General features: G+C 44.4%; 2 protein-coding genes across 4 annotated transcripts; one reads left to right on the top strand and one right to left on the bottom strand.

Moving 5' to 3' along the window:
• Nucleotides 1-369: 369 nt before the first annotated feature.
• Nucleotides 370-11,044, bottom strand: NIF3L1 (NGG1 interacting factor 3 like 1). Of its 3 annotated transcripts, XM_083571672.1 has the most exons (8): nucleotides 10,918-11,023; nucleotides 8,971-9,046; nucleotides 7,858-8,301; nucleotides 6,694-6,859; nucleotides 5,549-5,675; nucleotides 2,299-2,437; nucleotides 1,245-1,328; nucleotides 370-691 (listed from the first exon to the last, which is right to left on the bottom strand). In XM_083571672.1, exons 3-8 carry the CDS (start codon nucleotides 8,282-8,284, stop codon nucleotides 507-509), a joined length of 1,128 nt encoding a protein of 375 aa, XP_083427798.1. In that variant the 5' UTR covers nucleotides 8,285-8,301; nucleotides 8,971-9,046; nucleotides 10,918-11,023; the 3' UTR covers nucleotides 370-506. The 3 variants fall into 3 exon arrangements, with proteins under 3 accessions (XP_083427798.1, XP_083427797.1, XP_083427799.1); XM_083571671.1 differs by lacking the exon at nucleotides 8,971-9,046 and having other exon boundaries at nucleotides 10,918-11,044; XM_083571673.1 differs by lacking the exon at nucleotides 8,971-9,046 and having other exon boundaries at nucleotides 10,927-11,021.
• PPIL3 (peptidylprolyl isomerase like 3) lies at nucleotides 11,004-19,841 on the top strand. Its single transcript, XM_083573343.1, has 7 exons — nucleotides 11,004-11,113; nucleotides 11,921-11,994; nucleotides 14,762-14,836; nucleotides 17,174-17,267; nucleotides 18,839-18,906; nucleotides 19,158-19,276; nucleotides 19,494-19,841. The coding sequence occupies exons 2-7, from the start codon at nucleotides 11,992-11,994 to the stop codon at nucleotides 19,618-19,620; spliced, it is 486 nt and encodes a 161-aa protein (XP_083429469.1). The 5' UTR covers nucleotides 11,004-11,113; nucleotides 11,921-11,991; the 3' UTR covers nucleotides 19,621-19,841.
• Nucleotides 19,842-20,669: the final 828 nt, after the last annotated feature.

Raw genomic sequence — 20,669 nt, 5'->3', positions numbered from 1 at the left:
ACGTTGCTAGTGCCTCTTTGCTTTGGTGCCCTTATAGTTCTCCGTCAGGTACCCCCCTCTTTACACTTCTGGGAAGCAAATGCCTCCTTACTATGGAGGGAAGCTTCACATCACCCAGGAGGAATTGCTGTGGAAATTCTTCTCTCACCTTCCCAGTGCTTAGTCTTTTGCCTGACTGATCGCACCCCGCCTTAGAGAGAGCTCTGCTCCCCTTGAGAACTGCCTACCTCACAAGGTAAAATGCAGTAAGATGAGATAACAGTATCAGCTGCCCAAAAATGCAAAGCATTTGATTATGTGGAATACAAATTAAATAGCAGGGCACATAGTTCTCAGTTGTGATAAAGAAAGTCACATTTTGCAAACAGATTGTCAGTCAGCCATTTATTTCCAGGCAGGTTATCCCTAGCACTTTGAAAACCATATTGTGCTTTTAACCAGAGCCTCTCCCATTTTATATTTTTGTATGTTAAATACAGTCTGATGTTCTGGACCTCACACTTTTGCTATACCACTTGAAGGGGGTCTCTGTCTCTCTCAGAAACTACGATACAGATCTTGTTCTGAAGGTGCACAGCCAGCTCTTTTTGCAGCTCCAGCAGAAAGCCTCGCTCAGTGTTGCTGTGCTCGCACAAGATCACGCTGATCCCTTTGGAAACAGCATCCAGGACGTCATGGTGGGACATCTCTCCTACCAATATAATTAAGATACTGGTTATTGATTAGGACTTGGGCACTTCGCTTGTAATTGAGACAGAAAAGAGCCAATGGCCGTGTTGGTTAGTGATCTTACAGGCATTGGCTGAAAAGCAGAGTACAATGCATACTTTTAAAAAATGCAGTGATGTGAACAGGTTTCAAGAAAGATCGATCTGGGCTCAATTCAGGCAAGTTCAGTGCCGAGGAAGAGGCCCTATAGGTACCAAAAAGCTTCATTTTCCAATTTCCCATACAACCACAAGGATGCATTGCAGGGAACTGAAGGCTGTGCATGGCTCTTGCATCCCCACCCAATCCGCCATCTTTCTTTTGTGCCTGTTTCCTGCATCTCACCTTTTCCCTTCTCCCCAAGACTTAATTAAAGCTGCGACACGAGATTTCCATGTGTGTTATACTTGCTGCTCTTCACTCTGCCCCTTTGGTTTAACCGTTAAACCCAGTGTCTTCCCTACCTCGATTCCTAGGCAACCAAACAGGTTCGTTGAATCGACTGCTTTCATACATTATTATTGAGAGGTTCTTACCTGTGAGGTAGAGATCACTTTCTGTGCCTTTCAGAACACTACTTCCTGAGCCGGCGCAAAGGGCAACCGCCTTCACCTGGGATTCTACAAAATGGTAAAACCCCATTGTTACGCCGTCGGTCCTCTCAGGGAGGCTGGGGAACCTGTGGCTCTCCCAAGGATCTGATGAGAGTTGAGGTCCAACAACATCGGTCCAGAGGGCAGCAGGTTCCCCATCCTTGTGCCAAGGAGCATTATGCAGTTTCCAAAGTTTTCTACAGGAGGAGGCTATAACTTAGCAGAAGAATACATTTTGCCTACAGGAAGCCTCATGTTCAGTTCCCACAACCAAACTCCAGCGTAAGTAAACCCAGGTCGCAATACCCTGAAAAACCTCCAGCAGCCGAAGACCATAAGGAGCTGTTGCCAGGAAGATAACACACAGCCCAGGTGGGCAAGCGGTCAAAGCCTGTATCCCAGATTCATATAATGCTATAAGACCAAGTTAAGTCCTCCACAAATCGTAGTGAGCTTCACCGCTTCAATAGTTCCATGTTCCCCATTGTGAAACGGAACTACCTACCCTCAGAAAGATGTTCTGTTCAGAAGACATTTGTTTTGATCTCTCTCTTTGTGTTTATGTTTTTAAACCACTTCCAGGAGTTCCAGCTGGTCCAATTATAGACTGTCTGAACTTGCTTTAGTCACTTTTACTTCTGCAATTCTAAACACACTTACTAGATAGGAAATCCCACTGAACTCAAAGACATTTAGTTGGACGTAAGCCCCATTAAGATTGTGTATGGCCAAGACTGGCATTCAAGCAGTGTTTTATAATATTTATAACCTGCCTTTCCTTCAAGGATCTGAAGGCTGCTTACATGGCCAGGATACATGGGCTGCCCCCGTTTAACAGTAGGAAGAAAAACAGTCACTTCAGAATTAACTGGCTCTCTTTGCTGCAGCGAGTGGACATTCTCCTGTTATATACAGAACAACAGACCATTTACAGGAAGTAAGTAATGCATGTCTGTGGCCCAGTGTTTTTTCATATGAGGAAATAAAAGTACCATACCCAATGATTTTCCAGCTCCAAGGGCTAGGCGAATATGAGACAGTCTTAAGTGGCTTTTCACTCGTTCAACCAAGACGGAAATAGAAGCTGGCTCCTTCAGTGCACACAAGCGTCCCATGCCAGTATCTTCAAGAAGAGGCTGAGGAGAAGCAAAAATTAAAGAGTTCTTTTAGAAGGGCTTACACACATCTCGGCCCACTTCAACAAGTGACAGTTTCCCTAAATACAAGCACGTTTCCAAAGACATGTGATACTCTTAAAGGACTGTACTGTATCAGTTGTTCCAAAACGTTTCCCCCTCATGGGCCACTGAAAGTCGGCAGGCTGCTTCCTGGTTCTTCTGCCTGTTTTAACCATTGTAAATGCACTTCTGGGACTTATAATTGCAATTTTATTGCTCCTTTCCTTTTTATATACATTGCGTTTCGTATTACTTGGAATGCCATACAATGCAAATTGCAATAATACCAAATACAATATAAGCAATAAAACAATACGAATATGTAATGCAGTGGATGTGCCACCTCCCATCTTCAACCACCGATCCACAAAAACACTGCAGAAGACCAGTTTGGGAACCCCTGGACTATTTCACGTAATTTGTTATTCTTTCTAATAAGTTATTTTAATATATTTTTTTTGGGAAAAGTTTTTATTGTTAAAATAATTCAGCATTAATACACATATATTACAAATATACAAACATACATTTCATACAATCCTTAAAAGTGTTCAAACATACCTACACTCAATCCCACAGATAATTCCTTTTCCCATCACCATCCACCACCCTCACCCCAACTTTGTGTTAGACTTCCAATCTACTCAATTGCAATTTCTTTCCACTTCTATTACTTTCTTTCACATACCTTTAACCTAATTTCATACTTCTTTTTCTATTACACATTGTTATCCATCTTATTTAGTATTTCAGTATTTGAAACGGAACTTGTTTAATAGGAGTTCTGATTTTTCGATATGAAAAAGTTATGAGTTATTTTAATTTTTGATGTGCCAACAGAAAGACTTGAGAGCCTTTGCATTCCTACCTGGAAGCAGGCCCCATGGGCTTCAGCAAAAATGCACAGGAACGGGCTGTAACTGGAGTCTCAGGACACAAATGGATCCCAAACTGTCTTCAAATAGTGAATGCAGCCACAACTTCCTAGTCACCTTTTCTGTCATTGCAGCAGCTCATCCTACGCCCCACCCTACCAGCAACTAACCTAGTGGGAAGCACTGCCAGGAAACAGCAGTTGCATTCAGATCTGGAACACCACATTATATCTTTCATGAGATTACATTTCCTCTGAAATGTGTATGTGATGAGCAAATAACGCTAGTGGGATTTCAAGAAGTTCTGTAAATGATAGAGGACTATCGTATTGATGAAAACTAAGTGTGTGAAGGTTTATAAAATGCAATATAAAATTAGGAAATGCGTATTTAAAAATTTGAATAATGGATGATTGTCAGAGAGGTTGAAGGAAGTCTTAAAGAGAAAATATGTGATAAATTTAGATTGGATACTATAAATGTATGTTGGGAAATTTAATAAAAAAATTAAAAAGAAAAAAAAGAGATTACATTTCCTCTCCAAAAATTAAGGGGAAATCTGTGTGCTTCAGCAGAGAGGGAGAGCTGCGCAGTGCCCCTTCAGCCAAGCGGGAGGAGAAATGGAAGGGGCTCCGTTTCTCCTGCCGCTTCGCTGAAGGGGCGCTGAGCAGAGAGGGGGAGATTTTTTTTCTTGTTCTCCCCCTCTAAAACAAGGTGTGTCCTATGGTCCAGTGCGTTCTGTAGAGCGAAAAATACGGTAACATTTGCCGCATAAAATAAGCGTTTGAAATCTTGCCCTCTACCCATCTCCGTCAGTTCCCAATCTTCTCTCTCACACCCAGGAAAGACCTCTCTTGGCTTCTTAAGCTTATCCTAGAGGCAGGGCACAGCAACCCTCCAAACAGAATCAAGCTAACAGTGCAGGGAAACAGTTATCCAGAGGCTTCAAAAAGGTGTGTGAGACACACATCCAATATAACAGAGCTTCAGATGCTGCTGAACTACAACTCCCATCATTCCTGGTCACGGTCCATGCTTGCTGGGGCTGCTCACAGTTGTAGTTCAGCAGTCCCAAAGTTCCCCACACTTGCAATATAACGTTAAGTAGATATGGGCAGTGCTTTTGAATTATGGTGCTGGAGGAGACTCTTGAGAGTCCCATGGACTGCAAGAAGATCAAACCTATCCATTCTTAAGGAAATCAGCCCTGAGTGCTCACTGGAAGGAGAGATCCTGAAGCTGAGGCTCCAGTACTTTGGCCACCTCATGAGAAGAGAAGACTCCCTGGAAAAGACCCTGATGTTGGGAAAGATTGAGGGCACAAGGGGAAGGGGACGACAGAGGACAAGATGGTTGGACAGTGTTCTCGAAGCTACCAGCATGAGTTTGACCAAACTGCGGGAGGCAGTGGAAGACAGAAGTGCCTGGCGTGCTCTGGTCCATGGGGTCACGAAGAGTCGGACATGACTAAACGACTAAACAACAAAGATATGGACAGACAAGCTGTGCATCAAGGGTTATTGATAGAGAAGGGGAGGGGCTCTTTTAAGCTCATTGAGGTGGCTGGCCCATTCATTCCACCTCCTTCCTAAGATAGAAGTCTTCTACTCTTCCATCAGAGCACGGTATATTTTGCAGCCTCAGGCCAGACCCCTTCCTCAAAGCAAGCCTGGATGGCTCAGTTGCTTAAAGCATGGTGCTGCTAATGCCAAGGTAGCAAGTTCGATCCCTGTATGAGGCAGCTGCATATTTCTGCAGGGCTAGATGATCCTCGGGGACGTGGGTGGCGCTGTGGTCTAAATCACAGAGCCTAGGGCTTGCCGATCGGAAGGTCAGTGGTTCGAATCCCCGTGATGACGAGGTGAGCTCCCATTGCTCGGTCCCACCTAGCAGTTTGAAAGCACAGCAAAGTACAAGTAGATAAATAGGTACCACTCCGGCGGGAAGGTAAACAGGGTTTCCGTGCGCTGCTCTGGTTTTGCCAGAAGCGGCTTAGTCAAGCTGGCCACATGACCTGGGAAAACTGTCTGTGGACAAACGCCGGCTCCCTCGGCCAGTAAAGCGAGGTGAGCGCCGCAACCCCAGAGTCGTTCACCACTGGACTTAACTGTCAGGGGCCCTTTACCTTTAGATGATCCTCGCGATGCCTTCCAATTCTTGGAATTCTCTGTTTCCATGCACACGTGTGACTTACCTTCTGTAATGTTACGATTTCAGTCTTTTGATACAGGAGACTGTTCTGGGAGAGCAAGGCCACCACGTGCAGCAGGGCTTGCTGGGTGCAGTTCACACCGACTCGTGTCTGCTCTTCCCCTTCAACCCTTGGGAAAATTGTAACTTTTTAATATTCTTTTTTTTAAAAAAAAAATCAGTTGTGATCTACTAATTATGCTTTGGGTGAATAACATTAACTCCAATGCTCTCTTGAAAGTAGGCTCAGAAGCTCCTGCTGCTTCTCTACCCCATCCATGGTCTTTGGCCCTCCAGACGTTGATGGACTCTCTGCCGTCATCCCTCATTACTGGCTCCTAGTTGGGACTGATGAGAGTTGGGGTCCAACAATATCTGCAGACTTCAGAGAAGTGTGACTAGCCCAAGGTCACCCAGCAGCTGCATGTGGAGGAGTGGGGAATCGAACCCGGTTCACCAGATTACGAGTCTACCGTTCTTAACCACTACACCACACTGGCTCTCGCGATATCCACAATGCTCACTCATCTCCCATAATATGATATTGGGGGTTACAGTAGAAATTCTGTTGTAGTGTCTGGTGGCAGTTATGGATTGGATGAGGATGAAGAAACGGAAGCTTTATCCAGTTAAGATGGACATACTGGGGACTAGAGGATCTAGTGATCTTAGGAGGTATTTCGCATGATCTGGAAAGAGTTACCTTCCCTCTGAAGGTTTGGGGTTTTCTGGATATAGCCCTGCTCCTGGGCGCTCAAAGTAGCCAGAAATGGCTCCTACCAACATTATCTTATTTAATTCATACATTAAATTTCTATCCTGCTTTTCACCACACAGCAATCCCAGGGCAAGTTACTTTCTAAATGTAAACCAATATACCAAACATTCGTTGAAAGTCATTAACACCAAACCAAGATTCTTAACACATCATTCCACAATTTGCTCCTCCAGCTGAGCCCTTTCCTGGAAAAACAGCGCCTGGTCTTATTCATACTCTAGTCGCTTTTGGATTAGATTATCTAGGGAATCGGCTTGTCTGCAGAAAAAGGGGTTGGCAAATCACAATTTCTGACTGGGCCAGCAAGGCCACCCGCCAGAATTGTTGGTTTCTGTTTAGAGTGAAACACCTTGGGTAGCCTTCAACATTACCTGGCGGGAACAGTTGTGATAAGCGACACCTCTGGCACCCCACGCAAACTGGACAAAATTGTGTCTAGGTTGTCATCCGGGCAAGCGGTAAACTCAACACGGAAAGACCCCCCTGTGGGGTAACTGGAAGCTGTTGCAGGCTGCAAGGGAGCAGAGCTGCAGGCACCTGAGGAAAAAGGAAAATAGCACGTTAAAGGATTTCAACAACACACAAGGCAAAGTTCTATCTTCCTTGCAACCAGATGACGTATTTTCTGAAAGTATGGTAGATATCATAAGATTTTAGCCAGGTCTCCAAGCACCCATCAGCTTCAGCCAGCATGGCCACTGGACACACGACGGGAGCTCAAGTTCAACATCTAGAGGGCAAGAGGTTGGGAAGGCTTCTCTAGGAAATCTGTCAGCAAATTGAATGTACAGAAAGACAATGTTCTGCACTGCTTTAGAAAGTCTGTTCATTTCATAAAGCCCTAGTCACCATTTATGTCGGTGTTAGACCTCTCTCCTCCTATGCAGTGATTCCATGGCAGCGTTTATTTATAATTATATCTTTCCCTTATTCCGAGGAACTCAGGGTGGAACATGTGAAGATCCTTGATTGCCTCCTAGCCTAGGCTCGGACCGAGACTGCAGCCGTGTGACTGCAATGACTACATTTAGATGTCATCAGACTACGTTGATATAAAAAAGCCGGGTCAGATTTTTTCAGAAGATGAACGGCAAATGCAATCCAGATTCAGCTGGTGAACTGGAATGCAGACCTTGCTGATTCCACAAACAAGTCAAAAGTAGAAAATAGGCTGAATTGATGAAACTTGTGCCACAAGTCAGGAATAAGTGTGTGAGTGTGAGCCCACAGTCCATTCCTAAGCACTTAAGCATGGTGAAGAGATTGGCCGTGAATTCACATCTGCACTGCTTCAGTATAATAGGACAGCTTCTACATTCACTGACACAGCCATCCTTCTGCAAGCCATTGAGCTTGGTGTCTGTGCAGCACTTTTCAAGAGCAGAAAATATCAACATTAAATGTTAGGAGGAACATAAGTGTTGTTGTTTTTTTAAAAAGTGCTGATATGTTATGGTTGGTTTTCTTCATGCATGGCCCATCCCAATATATAACTTTTGACATTCATTTTATATTTAAAAACAGTAATGTCTCACCAAGTCCTTTTGCAAGCCAGTTATTGACTCCATGAGGTACAGCGTCATACGCGGTATGTGGAGAATAAATGCCAATTCGGTTCTCCAAGGCTCGGATCACAAGACGTTCCTTCCACGTTTTCCATGTTACGCGTTTCAGTGGTTGGAAAATAGGTGGGTGGTAAGAGAGAATGAGATCGGCCTTTTTCTGCAGGGCTTCTTCCATCACTTCCTCTGTGAGGTCATTGGTCAAGAAGAGGGTGCGGACAGAATGAGGAGGGCTTGGCTCAACCAGGAGCCCCACATTGTCCCAACTTTCGGCCAGAGAGAGCGAAGCAAAATCATTAAGGGAAGAAACGAGAACTTTCAGATCCATGAAGGATCGCACAGTCAAATTGATCAAAGACCGTATGTGCAAGAACTGCCTCGGAATCCGATTCAGTTGCATACAGGTTCCTAAAGAACCTGGAAGGTAAGGAAGAAGAAAAAATCAGTAGGTCGATCAATATTTATTTTATTTCATAAAATTTATATACCAAGTGTAGAAAAACCTCAGAGATGTTTACAACGGGGTAGGCAACCTAAGGAGGGACGCGGGTGGCGCTGTGGTCTAAACCACAGAGCCTAGGGCTTGCTGATCAGAAGGTCGGCGGTTCGAATCCCTGCGACGGGGTGAGCTCCGGTTGCTCGGTCCCTGCTCCTGCCTAGCAGTTTGAAAGCACGTCAAAGTGCAAGTAGATAAATAGGTACCGCTCCAGTGGGAAGGTAAACGGCGTTTCTGGGCACTGCTCTGGTTTGCCAGAAGCGGCTTAGTCATGCTGGTCACATGACCCGGGGGCTGTATGCTGGCTCCCTCGGCCAATAAAGCGAGATGAGCGCCGCAACCCCAGTCGGTCACAACTGGACCTAATGGTCAGGGGTCCCTTTACCTTTACCTTTAGGCAACCTAAGGCCCATGGGCCGGGGGTTGTTTAACTGGCCCACGAGTCGCCCTTGAACCGAGTCGCCCACTTGGCGAGTCCCCATGTGCTGCGCTAAACTGGCACTGAGCGGGGGAATCGCTTCTGCAGCACCATGCGAATGCGCCAAAAATCATGTCTGCACAGACACAGACGCTGGAAATCGCGGGCGCACACGCTCACACAATCCGGCCCACAGAGTTATCTCTGCTGTAGTGAACCGGCCCAGGCAAGGTAAACCTTGCTGACCCCTGGTTTACAATAAAAGATAAAACAATAAAATGATCACTAAAAAAATGTACAACCGTAATCTGAAACATGCAGAAAATTAAGCCCGCAGTAGAATAAGACTAAAACAAAACTCCTACAACCTTCCTAAACATCTGGGTAGGGTAAGATGCAATAGAATATTAAAGAAATACACCCCTTAAGAATTTAAAACAACTCTTGTTTAATGCAGAACTGAAAATGAATGACAAATAAACTTCGCAGGAAGTTTTCCAATCATAACATCTTCTCTGGGAATGTTACATCTGTAATGAGTCAACTGCCTAACCATGGTCAGGATTTTAGCAGCAAGGATTCCACCAAAATTTTGTCCAAAGTGAAGTGTTTTGACAAAAAAGGTTCAGAACCACTGTTCACAGGATTAACCATGGGGATGAAAAAATTGTGCGCCTCTTTGCAGTGCTATAGCTGAGCTTGAGCACTACTGTGTACTACATTTTGAAGAGCAAAATAAAAATAAAAATAAAAAAGCACTGCACCAACTTCCATCCAAGGAATTTACACTGTAGCTGCAAACAACACAATTACTGGCCTTATCCAAACTTTCATTTCTCTAACAATGTGGTAATAGCCGAAGTCTCCCCAGCTTTTTCTTGGTGGGGGAGAGAAATGTCCCCTCCACTGCAAATAAATCTTCTCCCCATTTATTCTCAATCCACACTTTTTTTGAACAGCTGGTTTTAAAAACTCATTGTTGTTGTTGTTTAGTCGTGTCCGACTCTTTGTGACCCCACGGACCAGAGCACGCCAGGCACTCCTGTCTTCCACTGCCTCCCGTAGTTTGGTCAGACTCATGTTTGTGGCTTCGAGAACACTGTCCAACCATCTTGTCCTCTGTCGTCCCCTTCTCCTTGTGCCCTCAATTTTTCCCAACATCAAGGTCTTTTCTAGGGAGTCTTCTCTTCTCATGACATGGCCAGAGTATTGGAGCCTCAGCTTCAGGATCTGTCCTCCCAGTGAGCACTCAGTGCTGATTTCCTTCAGAATGGATAGGTTTGATCTTCTTGCAGTCCATGGGACTCTAAAGAGTCTCCTCCAGCACCAGAATTCAAAAGCATCAATTCTTCGGCGATCAGCCTTCTTTATGGTCCAGCTCTCACTTCCATACATCACTACTGGGATGTAAAAACTCATAGATAGATGTAAAAAGCTCATCACAGTGGAAATTATCGGGGCTACTCTTTTAAAAGAAAAAACCCTCTAAGGGGGGAAAGCGAGGAATTATTATGTTTAATGCTGAATTGGGAAGAATGACTGATGTTAAGTGATTAAGTTAAGGTTTTAAGAACTTTGATTTGGCAAACCGTTAAAATGATATTCATTGAAATGCAACCATGGGGATACGAGGAAGTCACTTAACAATGTTAAGATTAATTTTAATAAGGTTATGATTTATGTTTGTCTGTTTATTTGTTTGTGTTTTTTTTAATTTTGTGAAAACCCAATAAATAAAGGTGGGGGGGAGCTCAAGATAAAGCAAGATCTTAAGAGACCTACTCTCACAGAAGTGAATTTAGAAAAGCAGCCTCCCTAGTGTCCAATAATAGCCCCACACGTTACCAAAAAACCCCACCTCCATTCCAGTTAGAATAACCTAGTGGGCCAAAAATCGAAAGGACAAGAAGCACAAGAATCCTTCTATTAAGTATTTCAGGGGTAAGAGAATATGCTTTAATATGAACGCCCCAAAAGTGAAAGTGTGGCGGAGCGAATAAAGAGGTGAGCAGGAAGAGGGCAGGGAGACGGATGTTATTCTGTGCAAAGAGACGATAATAATTTTTTAAAACCCAAGCCCTGCATGCATTTTTTTGCATGCATTTTTCTTGGTACTTACAGAACGTGCAGAACGAGGATCAGGATAAACCGGAGCCCACCCAGGCCTGACTCTGCGCGGCTCCTCCTTCGCTCCGCGGCCCAAATCCGGCGCCGCCTCCTGCCCTCCCGGCGGGCTCCCAGGCTCGGGGAAGCGCTACTTCCTGCCCGGGTCCCACGAGGAGCAAAGCGGCGCCCAGGTTGCCGTCCCTTCTTAGGTAAGCGGTGAGCGGCGCAGAATCAGAGCCCGACCCTTTGCAGTGCAGGATCTGTTCATTTGCAGCGGGGGGCGGGGTGGAGATGAAGCGGGTTGATCAAAACGTATTTCTGCAACAATAAACAATAAAAACAAGAGTTCGTAGCTGCAGTAGCAGCCTTGATTTTCACTGGCCGCCTTCTTCTTCTTCTTACCCCGCCCATCTGCCACTCTGGGCGGCTCCCAACAGAATATTAAAAACATGCTAAAACATCAAACATCAAAAATTTACCTAAACAAAGTAGCAATAATAATAATAATGAATGATGCTGCGTCCCTGATATTTCGCTTACCTGGGAGAAAGTGCTCCTGAACTCAGCGTGTATTCTTCAGATCAGGTTATATCTTTGCTCTTTGGATGTAAGTCCCATCCCAGTTCAGTGGTGTTTACTTCTGAGTAAACATGCTTAGGATCAGGTCATAGGAGCCAACTCTTATGGGCCAAGGGGTCCCCCCCCAAATTGTATTCAAGTTGGCACCCCTAGATCAGCTTGCACAGAGCAATGGATTTGGTGAAACCAGAATGCTATGTGTTTGTGTATACAGTTGTTGTAAACAAAAAAATGCCCTTTTCCCTTATGGGGTATCCAAGATCCCATATAGAGTCCTTACATAGGTTCCCTATTGGTAAGAGAGAATAACAGAGGCCAACCAGAGAATATTGAGAAGCAAAGCAGCTAGTAAGCTTGATTTTTATTGATCTGTTGCAACAGGGTGCTCCCCTCACCCGCAGGAGAGAGGAGGAACCCAGAAAATTGGAGGAACCCAGAATTGTGAAATCCTGACGGGTTCAGATGCTGTTGCCTCTTCTGATATGCTTTTCATTCCTGGCCAGCAAAGATGGTAAGACTGGTTGTTTCAGTACCCTATCTGCTTTTAAGATAACCATTGGAGACTTCCATAAATAATCTTCCAGTTTAGTTTCATAATACAGTTATTTAGTAGTCCAATTGTTTTTATTTTGATTATATATTTTGTGGTTTTATATTTTGATTTTGTTCTGTGAACCGCCCTGAGGTTTCCGGGTGTCAGGGAACTGTCATCGGAAGAACCGGTGGTGCAAGGGCTCCCAGAGGTTGAGAGAGACTTATCAGCGGAGGAGGGAACCAGCAGGGGAAGAGAAAGAGCTCCAAGGGAAAGTGAGTCGGAAGGAGGGCTCAGAGACAATTCCAGCGAGAACAGCGAGGAGGTTTCAGGACCTCCTATAGGGACACCCACTCCTCGCCGGAAACTGTCACGTAGAGAGTCCAGAAGACGTGTTTCCGTTAAGGAGCTTTTATGCTGGAAGAAATTCCATAAACGCCCACTGTCAGATTCTGCCAGCGACTGACGGAGCCATGCTTATGGAGCTCCGTTACAGACAGTGGTTTGTGGTCTTAGCCAAACACTGAGGGACTAGGAACTTTACACACAAGCAGCTCAACATCCCATCACACCGGGTATAGGGCACCATATAGATTCAATTATTATTAATAATAATAAATAATAATAATGATAGTATAAAGTGCTTCTCACACATTATCTCGGTAATCCTCTCAATTTTTTAAAAAAGTGGTTTAGTTTCTTAGACTTGTATATCACTTTACATTAAAAAGCAATTTACAATGCAGTAGACCTGCAACTGACACGGTGGTTAACGTTCCATGGATAGTGCATAAAGCCAAAATCACACATAGTGAAAACACATTGGGTGCAGTGGCAGGTGGGATTGCAAAAGTTTCCACCTTCCCTTTAATTTTTTATTGTTTTACCAAGTGCATAAAGCCGAATGCACACAAGTTAAATGTGCCAAAGTTGCGGGTCTACTGTACAGTGGTGCCTTGCAAGATGAAATTAATTCGTTCCGCAAGTTTTTTCTTCTTGCGAGTTTTTCGTCTTGCGAAGCACGGTTTCCCATAGGAATGCATTGAAAATCAATTAATGCGTTCCTATGGAGACCGCCTTCAGACCAGGTCCGGGGACAGTCTGTCCCCGGACCTCTTCTGAAGGCTGGCGGGGGGAGAAGGACTTTTCTCCCCACCCCCAGCCTTCAGAACAGCCTTCTGAATGTTGGCGGTGGGGAGGAAAGCCCTCCTCCCACCGCAAGTCTTCAGGACAGCTCCAGGAACAGAGGAGAACCCGGACCTGTCCTGAAGACTTGCGGTGGGAGGAGGGCTTTCCTCCCCACCGCCAACATTCAGAATGCTGTTCTGAATGTTGGCGGTGGGGAGGAAAAACCCTCCTCCCACCGCAAGCCCCGGGAACAGAGGAGAAGCGCTGCGCGCCTTCTCCTCTGTTCCCGGACCTCCCACCGCAAGCCTTCAGGACAGGTCCGGGAACAGAGGAGAAGGCGCGCTGCGCTTCCCCGCTGTCCCCGGAGATTTCCCTATGGGCTTTTGTCTTGCGAAGCAAGCCCATAGGGAAATTCGTCTTGCGAAGCCGCTAAAAATCGGAAAACCCTTTCGTCTTGCGGGTTTTTCGTTTAGCGAGGCATTCGTCTTGCGGGGCACCACTGTACATGTAAAATGCAATAAAACATAATAAAAACATTGAAACAAATGAACAAAATCCATACAGTAATAATTATATAAAACAGACGCTAAAGCCTGGATTGGATAGCTTTAACTAAAAACTAATGATGGGCATGCTTGATTTAAGATTTTAATTCTTCCCCACTTCCCAGACTGTGACCTTTAACTCAGCTGCATGTACTTCCTGTGTCATATGCATAGGATCCGTCCTCCATAAATACCTTTCAGTTGAATTATTTTTTCCTCTGGGCTGCAGACTTGATCAGGACTTCAGCACAAATGTTCTTTAGGCCTTTCCCCTAAACATTCCTGAAGCATATTTGCAGAAGCCAGTTGAATGCCCATACCTCCTTGCATTGTAATTCCTGCAAGAGGGGTCAAGTTTCTACAATCGGAAAACCTGCCTGTTTGAAGGGAGAGTTTTGTTTGCATCCTGATATTCTATGTGTGCATTCTGAGCCAGATACTTGGGCCGGGGTGGAGGCAAAGCTAACTAGTTGTGGAAATGCATTACTTTACTTGCAAAAGGATAGCTAAACAGAATTTGGAGGCGGTGTGTGTTATTGGGTTGTTGTTTTTATTTTTATTATATATATTGTGGTTTTATATTTTGACTTTGTTCTGTGAGCCGCACTGAGACCTCCAGGTATAGGGCAGTACAGTGGTACCTCGGGTTACATACGCTTCAGGTTACATACGCTTCAGGTTACAGACTCTGCTAGCCCAGAAATATTACCTCGGGTTAAGAACTTTGCTTCAGGATGAGAACAGAAATCGTGCAGCGGCTGCGCAGCGGCAGCAGGAGGCCCCATTAGCTAAAGTGGTGCTTCAGGTTAAGAACAGTTTCAGGTTAAGAACTGACCTCCGGGACAATTTAAGTACTTAACCCGAGGTACCACTGTATATAAATTCAATCAATCAATCAATAAAATAAAAGAATAAATATTAAACTTTTTGGCTGTCTGCAAATAATTTCAAGATACTTTTGTGTGTGCTGCTCCTCTTGCTCTGAGATAACCCGGCTTAATTGTATTGCTGATTTGGCTACTGTTTGCCTGGACTGCTGTGAATAAATAATAATTTTTCCTCACCCCCCCCAGGCTGTGACCCTACACACCGATGTGGGAGAAATTAAAATAGAGCTATTCTGTGAAAGAGCACCCAAGGCATGTGAAGTAAGTGATGCCCCCCCTCTCTTTCCTTCCCCCCCTGCCCCCATACACACTACAGGAGGGGGGGACGGGACACATTGCTCTTTACAGTGGTCTGAACTGATGGCTTGCAAAGAGCTGCTGAATTTAGGCTAAAGGGCCACAGGTTGCCCACCTCTGTCTGTTAAATAATATGAGCAGCCACCTTCCATGTTTAGATTTCATATACCAAATTGAGAGCCGGTGCGATGAGTTAGTTGAGTGTGTTGGACTAGTATCTGGGAGACCAGGGTTGAAAACCCCCACTCAGCCATGAAGCTACCGTATTTTCGCTCTGTAAGACGCGCCAGACCATAAGGCGCACCTAGTTTCTGGAAGAGGAAAACAAGAGGGGGAAAATTCTGAATCCCAGAAGCTAGGACAGCAAGCGGGATCGCTGTGCAGTGATCCCACTGGCTGTCCTGGCTTATGGGATAGCTGTGCGCAGCCTCTCCTGGGCAAGGGGCGGCTTCATTCCCCTGCCCAAGAGAGGCTGTGCGCGGCTAAGGCTCCCCCAAGAGCCGCGCTCCCTTTAAAGAGCCGCACACACGCTCCACGCGGCTCTTTAAAGGGAGCGCTTCGCAGAGCCTCCCTGCCTGCATTCGCTCCATAAGACGCACACACGTTTCCCCTTACTTTTTAGGAGGGAGAAAGTGTGTCTTATAGAGCGAAAAATACGGTAACCGGATGACATTGGGTCAGTCACTGACCTTGGGTCTCTCTTAGCCTAACCTACCCCATGGGGTTTTTGTAGGGATTAAATGGGGTGGGGGGAGAATCATGTATGCGACCTTCAGCTCCTGGGAGGAAATGGTTGGATAAAAATGGAATAAAATACCGTATTTTTTGCACCGTAACACTCACTTTTTTCCTCCTAGAAAGTAAGGGGAAATGTCTGTGCGTGTTATGGAGCGAATGCCTATGGATGGCGGGGGGATCTGCTGCAGTCGTGAGCAGAGGATCCATGGTTCGCCTTCCTTCCCTCCTCCGTGGCTCGCTTTGAAACAGCAAAGCGGGAGAAGAGCCGCTGAGTGGGGAGGAGAGAGGGACAGAGAGCCTGCTTGCTTTAAAGGAGCAAAGCGGGAGAGGAGAGGAGCCTTCTCCTCTTATACCCCTCTTCTGCGTTATTAACAGCATCCTTCTCCACCCACCCCACGCGTTTTCCTTGTCCCTTGAGTGCTTTTCCTTCCCTCCCCACTTAAAACGTGGTTACAAAGCACGGATCCACATGGATCCTCAGGATTTTTGCATTGGGCTACCCCAAGCTCACCGTCAGATCACATGTCTGTGGCCACAGCATGAACCACAAAAATCATACATCCACTGTTTCGTTTAGAATATTTTTTTTCTTGTTTTCCTCCTCTAAAAACTATGTGCGTGTTATGGTCGGGTGCGTGTTATAGAGTGAAAAATACAGTAATTCAGTTAAATTAAATTCTCATTAAGGTACAATCGAACATGAAAAGGTAGGTAGGGTTAGTGAATCATCCTTGTTTCCTGTTAGAATAGGTGCCTTCATTCCTTAGTAGGCAGTCTGCTGTAATTAACAGCTATGCCCTGACGCCTTTGCACCTGCTGATCCAGTTTCCTTTGAGGCATGTTCTGTTTTCAAAATAGTTTCACCAGATAAAGATAAGCCAGTCTTCAGTTCATTCCATCGGCTGCAAATAGTAGAACACAACATAAATGAATGTGGCGTTCGGGTAAAAATTTGTTATTTCATCACAACAGATGAAAATTAAAAGATGAAAAACCAAGCAAGAATAAAAAGGAAAAAAAGAATGAAAGAAAAAAGCAAGAATAAAAGTTGTATACACATAAAGGAAGACTACTTATGTTATTTGATTCCCAAGTATCATTCCAGATTTCTCAAGGTTGTCTTGAAAAATATGCTTCCACTGTGTATGTAACAAAGGGATGCCAAATTGTATAAAATTTGTCTGGAGGTTTTAGTCCTTGTCTAAATCTCAAATTATGTGGAACTTTCTCCATTATAGCTATATTAATATAAAATGAATGCTGGTTAGATGAAAGGTTCTTCCAGGCAGGAGTTTATTTTGCATTGCCAGCAGCTTGTCTATGCAAGTTTTACACACAGTTGTTTTTAGCAAAATTTTGTTACATTTTAATCTGGATTTCCTAACACCAGATTGGCAAAAAATAATTGTTTAAATAATTTAAAGGTTACAGCAGTTAGTGCTGGAAAGAAAAGGGAAAAGAAAGGAACATGTGATTCAAAGGGGACAAAATTTTATGTCCTCGTACCATTTTGCATTTTACTGCTGGTTTATTTCTTAACTAGGCTTCTGGTTCTTTTTCTAGAATTTTCTGGCACTCTGCGCTAGTAACTACTACAATGGCTGTATTTTTCACCGGAATATCAAAGGATTTATGGTGCAGACTGGAGATCCAACAGGTAATTCCTTTTTTTAAAGTTAGATATGTCTTAAACCATTCTCTTGGAGCACTGAGAGAAGCATCAGTCAACATGAGAAGTGTTGTTGTGCTGTTGAATTCTTTCAAACAAATAGTTACTAAATTTGAATTTTAAAAGGCAGTACTGTATATGCAAGGAAGGCCAGTCAAGGCTACAGGCTGTATAGATCGTATTTCAAAAAAAGTATCCAGTGCATCACAATCATAATAGTGTGTTTGTAGAGCCCCATTAGAGCAATCTTATAATGTAGGCCAACTCTAATATCCCATGTTACCTAAGAAGACTTGAGATGCGGAGAATAGTGGTCTAAGAGTGGCAAGTTCACGGTGGTGAGAATTGAATTGAAAGTCTGCAAACCAGGAGATTCTCAATTCGACCTCCTGATTCACAGCTCAGTCTCTTAGTGAAATGGCTGGTTCTTTTATACAACAGGAAATTGAGAAAGCACTCGTTAGTGAAGGTGCAAAATATGTCAGAAAAGGTCAGTTGCAAGTGGAATCTGCTGTGACTTTTCTTAGATCAGTGGACTCTGCTCAGATATTGATGGCATCCACCTGGTTCCTTCATGCTGCACTGTTAATATCATCCTTTGCCAACAGAGAGATTGGAGCCAGTCAGATCAATGTCTGTTTCCTTTGAAATTGGTGGTAATATTTAACCCTTGTACCTAATTACTATTGGGACGCGGGTGGCGCTGTGGGTTAAACCACAGAGCCTTGGCCTTGCCGATCAGAAGGTCGGCGGTTCGAATCCCCGTCACGGGGTGAGCTCCCGTTGCTCGGTCCCTGCTCCTGCCCACCTAGCAGTTCCAAAGCACGTCAAAGTGCAAGTAGATAAATAGGTACCACTCCAGCGGGAAGGTAAACGGTGTTTCCGTGCGCTGCTCTGGTTTGCCAGAAGCGGCTTAGTCATGCTGGCCACATGACCCGGAAGCTGTACGCCGGCTCCCTCGGCCAGTAAAGCGAGATGAGCGCCGCAACCCCAGAGTCGGTTACGACTGGACCTAATGGTCAGGGGTCCCTTTACCTTTACCTAATAACTATGCAAGTCCTAAATCATCTGAAAGGTGCTTAACAAGGGCAAATCTAGGGGATTAGGCTTAGCCTTTGAGTTCTATGATATTACCCAGGGAGATAATAGCGTCATAAATAGGTTGCTTCTGAAATGGAGGTACAATACACTCCTCGCAATTCTGGTTCTTTCTACCCTGTAGATGCCTTGCAGTATGTTTGCTTTATTGTCTTCTTGCATATTTGGGGAATTCGGGGGAGTGACATGGGGTGTTCTCTGATCTGCAGTGAGGTTTTTGAGAGATGAGAAATGGCATGAGTCTGTTATGCTGCTGAGAAAGTCTTTTTGTTATTTCTTGCCTTTTTTCCAAACAGCAGCACAAACCAGAGAGGACATCTCCTGTTGCTTAGTCATCACCAATTTGCTAAGGACTTAAGGGAGATATGTGTATGTTGTGGACATGGGGAAAAGGTGCCTGAATTTGTAGGAATCCTGCTAACCTATCTACCCAACTTCCCCCATCCCTCTTGTTCTTTCAGGCTCCGGAAAAGGAGGAAATAGCATTTGGGGCAGAAAATTTGAAGATGAATACAGTGAATACTTAAAAGTATGTTTTGCTTTGTTCATTAACAGTTTCTTGTTGCTGTACGTTTATGTGAACAGGGAAGTTGCCCTTTTTTTGGCTTGGAAGGAAACAACACAAACCCAGAGATGTAGTAGCATATAATAATAATTTATTGCATTTTAGTGTGTTACATTTTAAGACGATCTGGTGAAAGGCAGGATAAAAATGCTATAATAATAATAAAAAAACTTGTTTTGGGGTCCCCGCTCCCACTTTCCATCTTCCTCTCTCAGCACAGTGTCCGTGGAGTTGTTTCTATGGCAAATAATGGTCCAAATACAAATGGGTCTCAGTTCTTCATCACCTACGGCAAACAGCCACACCTGGACATGAAATACACCGTGTTTGGGAAGTGAGTATTACAGTATTGAATTGTATAATGCAGGATTTACTTCTGTCGTCATACTCGAGCTGGCGGCCACATGAACTGCATCATGCCAGCCTTAAGTTTTTATGTATATCAGAAGACGTATCATTCCGGGAGGTTGAAAATTTTTCATCTGAAGTTTGTGCCTTTCTGTGCAGGGAGGTTCTCATTGCTATTTTTCATTTCTTGCCTGCTCAAACAGGGTAATCGATGGCTTGGATACCCTGGATGAGCTGGAGAAACTGCCAGTGAACGAGAAGACATTCCGCCCCCTTAATGACGTCCATGTTAAAGATGTTACAATCCACGCAAACCCTTTTGCTCAGTAGCTGCAAAGCGCCCATGCAGATTCCTGGCTTGAAAAACTGCTGGTGGGTCTTTGAAGACACATGGGCTTGTGCCTTCTCTTGGAATTACGGATTTCCCAAGCTGTTCAGATTTCAGCATTTCATTGGGGGGGGGGCGGAGGCCACCGTTTGATGTGTGAAATTGTACACATTTAACAAACCTGAGCTAACGTTTTTAAAATAAATAAATACATATATATATATATATTAATCAACTCATGTTTTCCTGTTAAATTCCATCTGGATTATACCAGCTGTTCTTTCAAAATGCTTTGTATGCAGACTCTTGTCTTCAAGGCCGGGGTTGGTTGAACAATTGGGACAAATGGTGTAATAGTCCCACAACCTTATGGCAGGCCTCATCCACACACTTAGGCCTCATCTACACACCTCAGAGGCCAGCTTGTAGTTTAATTTCCCTCCCTCCAGGACTCCCTCACACCCAGCCAAAATGCAGCCCATAGAAGAAGCCTCCTTGCTCCACATTGACATTGCCCTCTTGCGAAGCAAAACACAACTTTTCCAAATGGGCCCATGAACTGAGCAGGGATCATGATTATATTTGTAATGGCTTTTTTTTTGCCTTTCTCTTCTCTCTCTCTCTATTTATTGAAAGGGGCAAGATTAAATATCTCTATATCTCTCTCAAAACTGCAACCTGCCCCACATCTAGGTTTGCCTAAAAAATGCCCAGCAAAATTCGGATATACGGCAACCCTTGTTGGGCAATTATCCATAAAAATAGCCGACACTCAGTGCTTTTTTTCTAAAAAAAATGTTTAGGGGTACGGACTTTCATTTTGACTCAAGAAAATCACCATTTTGTAGCTCAAATCGGGGGGAAATAAATACAGTAAATGGACAAAAGTACAAAGATTCACAAAATCTTTAGGGGTATATGTACCCGTGTCCCCCCAGAAGAAAGCACTGCAAAATAAAAGATTTTGCAAAAGCAGCTCAACAACTTGGCCCAAAAAAGTTAAGCTTTTGTGTCTGGATTTTCACTTTTTGAAATATAGCAACCCTAGAGC

This window comes from Podarcis filfolensis (assembly GCF_964270895.1).
Source record: "Podarcis filfolensis genome assembly, chromosome: 1".
NCBI classification, from domain to species: Eukaryota; Metazoa; Chordata; class Lepidosauria; order Squamata; family Lacertidae; genus Podarcis; species Podarcis filfolensis.
Note: the sequence above shows the minus strand (reverse complement) of the source record. Positions and strands in the feature narration are given on the sequence as shown.